This window comes from Chrysemys picta, unplaced genomic scaffold (assembly GCF_011386835.1).
Source record: "Chrysemys picta bellii isolate R12L10 unplaced genomic scaffold, ASM1138683v2 scaf700, whole genome shotgun sequence".
NCBI classification, from domain to species: Eukaryota; Metazoa; Chordata; order Testudines; family Emydidae; genus Chrysemys; species Chrysemys picta.
The window spans coordinates 4,109-10,299 of NW_027053407.1; the positions used below are offsets into that span (position 1 = coordinate 4,109).

Sequence of the window (6,191 nt, forward strand, 5' to 3'; positions counted from 1 at the left end):
TGGAGCCAAAAGGCATCTCCCTCTTATGTTGCTCCTGCCTTCTTTCTCACCATGCAAGGCCCCGTGACAGGGGTAACAGCAGCAAGATCTCACTTTTCCCTCATCACTAGAGCCAGTTGGGAATTTTCCATTGGGATGATCTTCTGGTAGAACATACCTTTCTCACAAAATTTTAGGGAGGAAATTTTTATTTTTGCTGATTTTTTTTTCCATTGGAGAAGTCGAAAGGACAGCACTCAGCTACCTTCTTGGAAAGTCCATGCCAATCTCGTGTTCTACCAACAGAGAGGAAATGAAATTGGGAAGAGCCTTCTAGGCAGGTGGCCAGTCAGCCAAAAAAATCCATTTTGGTTTTCCCAAAATGGAATTTTTCAGAATTTCCCTCCCACACAGTATTTTGAGATTTTAACTTTTTGTCCTGAGTTAGGATGATTATTTTTTTTGAAATCTCAACATTTTCCATAGGAGAGAAATTCCATTTTCAGGCCAGCTCCTCTCGCTTCTATTTATTATTAAATGATGAAACTCATCCTCTTAGTTAGATTCAGCGAGGAATAATTTTCTGGTATATTGTCTTCCTCAAGGCGTCCTTCACCTCCTTGTTCCTCAGGCTGTAGATCAGGGGGTTCAACATGGGGATCACAAGGGTATAGAACATGGACACCACTTTGTCGTACTCTGATGAGTTGCTGGATGTGGGTCGTAAGTACATAAAGAACAGAGCCCCATACAGTATGGACACAGCCATCAGGTGGGAGGTGCAGGTGGAGAAAGCTTTGCGTCTGCCCTCGTTGGAGCGGATCCGCAAGATGGCCACCATGATAGAAACATAGGAAATGAGGATGACCAGGATAGTACTTAGTGCAGCTACAGCAGCAAAGAGGAAATGCACTGTGTCACCCACGCGAGTGTCAGAGCAGGAGAGTTTCTGGAGTGGGGGGATGTCACAGAAAAAGTGATCAATGATATTGGGGCCACAGAAGGACAGGCTGAACAAAGAGCCTGTATGCACAATGGCATTAATGGAGGCATAAATGTATGATGCCACTACCAACTGGACACAGACTTTCCTGGACATAATGAGCGTGTACATCAGCGGCTTGCATATAGCTATGAAGCGATCATATGCCATCACAGCCAGAAGTAAACCCTCAGAGTTCACAGAGAAGGAGTGGGAAAAAAATTGCGTGGCACACCCAGCAAAGGAAATGACTTTACTCTCTGCTAAGAAGTTCACCAGTGCCTTAGGGGCAATAATGGAAGAGTAAGTGAGGTCTACAAGGGACAAGTTGCTGAGGAAAAAATACATGGGGGTGTGGAGCCGCGTCTCGATCCTGATCAAAGAGATCATGCTGAGATTCCCCGCTAGGCTCATGCTGTAGATAAGCAAAAACATCCCAAAGAGGACAGCTTGCAGTGATCGACTGCCTTTAAATCCTAGAAGGATGAACACGGACACTCCAGTATGATTGCCATGCGCCATATATTCCAGGTGCGATCGATGCTGTTGGGGTAGAAGAAAGAAACACAGCCAAGGTAAAGCGTATGATTCAAGATGAACTGCATGGGACTGGGAGGTGGATACCACCATTGTGAAATACAGATGAAAGCCAAGATACAAAAGCCACGTTATGCTGGTCCGGCTGTGTGACATTTGCAAACTTAAACTCATGTCATGTGAGTCTGTTTAATTGCCAAGATTTTTACTCCTTTTAAAGAAAAGAGATTATAAAATAAAATAGAAAGATCACTTCAGAATTTTCAAAGTCTGCATCCCTGGCATTGGCAAATATAGCTTCATGGTATTCTATGGCTAGGCATCATTTGAAAGGAAGTAGAGAAACTAGAAAGGATCCGGAGAGGAGTGACAAAGGTGGTCAAAGGGATGGAATGCGAGCAAAGGCTGAAGGAACTGGGTATGTTTAGTTTGGAAAAGAGGAGATTAAGGAGGGACATGATAGCCATCTTCAACTACTTGAAACACTGCCATAAAAAAATTGGAGAAAAGTTTTTCTCTCTTGCCACAGAGGGCAGGACAAGTGGCAGTGGGTTCAAACTACAGCACAGCCGATTTAGATTAAACCCCAGGAAAAGCTTCCTAACTGTCAGAACAGTTGGGCAATGGAACAGACCTGCCAAGGGAGGTTGTGGAAGGTCCTTCACCGGAGGTTTTCAAAAGGAGGCTGGATAGCCATCGATCTTGGGTGGGTCAGACACAGCAAACACTGCATCTTGGCTGGGGGTTAGACTAGAACATGACCCATGTGGTCCCTTCTAACCCTATGGTTCTATGATTCTCTGAACTCTGCAACAACCTGATATAGAGCAGAAAGGTGGATGAGGTGTTTGAAAACCAGCCTTATATTACAGCACTAGCACCCTTCCATAATTAAATCATCGGTTAGGAACCAGGATATATTTATGACAAGTCAGCCAAAACCTCACTTTTGGAATAAAGTCCCAGAGTAAATTCAACAAAGACAATTCTTTTGGAGATAACCAAGTTAATATTCACAAAGGGGGTGTTCACATAACTAAAGGAGGTATGAATGAACTGCAGAGTTCAACAAAGGGAGGCTGTAGTTAAACCATGGTTGAAAGAAGCCCTCACACCCGTTCTGGCCCCTGGCACGAGCATGGAACTGGCATAACTCAACGAGGAATCAGAAGCAACACACGTGGGTTTGGCAAAGATCACCATTCAAGAGAAAAACAGTCTACTGAACAGTGATACGACTAAAACATCTCTCTCTCTCTCCTCTCTCTCACGTTCACTATGGCAATATCACCCTCCCACCTCACCTGGTATCAGAGCCCAGGCTCCAGTGTGAGCCTGAATGTCTACACAGCTATTTTTGGCCTTGTAGCGCAAGCCACACAAGGCAGAATCAATTGACCTGGCCTCTAAGACTCTCTGCCACGGGTTATTTTTCCTTTCTGCAGTGTAGACATACTTAGAAGCTCTGTTAATCTCGCTCATGTACCCAGAGTGCGTGGAAACAGTGCTTTCTTTCTCAGAAGATATTTTGAAAGCAGAAACATTAAGCAGCTTCATAGTGAATACACACCCGATAGCCACCTAGAACTCCACAATGAGATGCCCCAGTAGCAGGGAGTGTTGGTCAGACAGCGTCCAGGGAGACGGTTACTTGGAATCCAAGTGGGTCCAAATGTGCTTGTTCTTCCACTTCAAGCTAATGAGAAAATCTGAAATATACACGAGCTTTTTATTTTCGTTCCATTATTTCTGTGTATCCACCCTGAACCCTAGCAGAGACTAGTGTGTTGGGGGAAGCCAGTGCTACCCGTTCTGTACAGAATGTTCTTTCTACAGAGAGACACCATCTCTCTCTAGGGCTGCCAATCTAGAATATTTCACCAGCAGAAAACCTGCTCGAAGAAGTTTAAAATGAAAACATTTGTTGTTCAAAAGCATGAACTGCATTTACAAAAAAAAAAAATCCCTTGCAACTTGATTCCTGGCAAACAAGGGGTATTTTTATCTTACCTTTTCCTTTTTTTTTTCATTTGAGGAGCGTATACAATAACTTAACTCACTGAAGCACATTGGGTCAGATCCTTAGTTGGTATAAATCATCACAGCTCTATTGCGGTCGATGGTGCTATGAGAATTGACAACAGCTGAGGGTCTGTAGCCCCATATATGACACTGCCTCCCAAAAAATCACATGCCGCATTCAGGGTAGTTTAGGCTTTTTATCCCATTTTACTGCACATTATACAATGAGAGATAATCAAGACAACATTTTGGTGGTAAAAGAGTCACCATTTTCAGAACAGAAAAAACAACCACCCTGTTTATCAGTGAAAAGAATGGATCTGGGTGTATTTACCAGGTAGCTGAAGAAAAGAAGACATTTTGTTTACTCACATTAGTCTTTGTCCTGTAATATTAAAGCTGCCTGTTGCAAGAGAGACATCTCTCTTTCTCAGAGTCAAAAAGTGTAATTAGAGGCAGGGCGTATTTATTTGGTCTGCAGGCATTTGGAGACAGAATCCCTTAGAGCTGTCAATCTCACGTCTGGCACAAAGGGCATCATTAAAATGCCCTTTAGGTCACATGGGAGCAGTAGATAGTGGGATGCCAATCTGTCGGCTTCTAACTTTGTTCAAGTTCTTTGAAGCGTTGATGCTGCTCTCCATCCCTTTCCCCTGTTTTATGCATTCCATAAATCTGAACCTCCCCCTAGCAATAATTACTTCCAGTCAGGAGTAAATGTGGAAAAGTTTATTGAAAATGCATTTTCTGTTACAGTTATTTAATTATTTTGTAATTGCAGAGAAAATTAGAATTGAGTCATTCCTAACACTGGTTTTTTGAGAGCCCAAAAATAGAAACTTTATAAGCAGTTTCCAGATAGAATGCAATGGATTGGGATTAAGATGCTTTTTTCTTTTCTTCAGAGATGTCTAAAAACTTGGGATTGGAGTGGCAAAAAATGGCTGAAGATCAGGGTGAGGGGCACTGGCAGACTCAAGGGTTCAGAAAGGGCTGAAATAGCATAGAGTGATGCATAGAGTAATGGGGTGAAGGGCATGGCTGGGGCATATCTCACCCTATATAAGCGATAATGCGTGTGTCTCTCTAGTAGTGATGATGAAATGGAATTTAAAAATACCAGGATGAGCATGTCATGATAGGGACTAACGACTTGTGATTCTACTATGGAAAATCATTCCTCATTTATCTACTATAATTCTTTCATTTTGCTGACAAAAGAGTGAATATGGGGGGAACCATCTGACATAGTATACTTGGACTTTCTTTGACAAAGTCCCTCACATGAGGCTATTAAGGAAGTTAGGTAGTCATTGAATATGAGGCAAAATGCTGCCATAAATGAGAAACAGGTTACGCCACAGAAAACAAGTGCCCAGATCCTCAGAGATGTCCAGACCCCTAACATCCGTTGATTTCAACAAAGTTAGGAGCCTACCTACCTTTGAGCATCTGGGCCAAAGAGTAGAATAAACAGTCAAATATTTATTAATGATCTGGTACGGGGAGCGAGCAGTGAGGTGGCAACATTTGCAGATGGCATGGAATTGTTTTGGTGAGTCCAGGCTGGGGAATGAGAGGGAAAACTTCAGAGGGACCTAGCTGAAAGTTGTGGGAATGGGCAGCTCAGTGACAGGTGAAGTTAATTGTTGACAAAGAATTTGAACAGCTCACGCAAAATTCTGTGTTCTAAGGTCAGTAACTGCCAGTGAAACATTCTCTGGTGTTACTGTGAAGAGCTGAATGACAACTTCTCCCCAGGGAAATGGAAAGTTGGCAAATTCAGACCTGAACCATGGAAATACTGGTGTTAGTCACAAAACAGGGGAGTTTTTACACAGCAAATTTGTTTTTGTTTTCTAAGAAAATATTAAACCCCAGAAAAGTTCAGCCTAAAACTTTTGGCTGAAAACCAGAAATGTCTATTTGGAAAGGATTCCCTGTGGCCTTAGGGGAATTATTGTTTGGGTGTCTCATGTGGCAATTCTCCTTAAAGAGCTGGGGTGTCTGGCAGGACTGTATCTCCCATTGTTCGGATCCTGGGGTGCCCAGCCTATGGCCTGCAGTCCATATATGGACCACTAGAGCATTTTGTAAGGTCTGCAGCCCACTTCAACACAATCTACTGACGGCCAATTCAGGGGCGCTGGAACAATTTTTATAGTGGGGCTGCTGGAAGCCATTGAACCAAACAGTAAGCCCTGTACATGATGGAAACCACTTCAAGCCAGGGGGTGCAGCAGCAGCACCCCTAGGTCCAGCACCTAGGGGCCAATTCATTAGTGTTTAGGCGCTATGTTTACATCATTTTAGTTTACACATGTTTGTAAATAGACAATCCTGTACATAGAAACAACCCAAAGACACATGAAACAAGCTGAACTTAAAATATAATGCAATACAGGTGACTTTAAATCTTATTAAAATGTGTAGAATCTGCTTGCCCCCCACTGTTTGGTTTATGTGGCCCTCCTGTGTAATAGGGTTGGTCACCACTGTAATCTGATCCATTAAGACAATTAAATACTGTTGAGGATCGGGGCCCGTGTTCCTATGTGCAGCGCTAGTCAGGAAAGCAAAACTAACATGTCAGACTGCGTAAGGGATAAGATAGATTTGCAGATTTTAAGGTCAGAAGGGACCATTATTATTACAATTAATATTGAGCAGC

General features: G+C 42.9%; 1 protein-coding gene across 1 annotated transcript; it reads right to left on the reverse strand.

The window, feature by feature from the left end:
• Nucleotides 1-305: 305 nt before the first annotated feature.
• Nucleotides 306-1,483, reverse strand: LOC135979174 (olfactory receptor 5AP2-like). The gene has a single exon (XM_065579713.1). The coding sequence runs from the start codon at nucleotides 1,481-1,483 to the stop codon at nucleotides 545-547; it is 939 nt and encodes a 312-aa protein (XP_065435785.1). The 3' UTR covers nucleotides 306-544.
• Nucleotides 1,484-6,191: the final 4,708 nt, after the last annotated feature.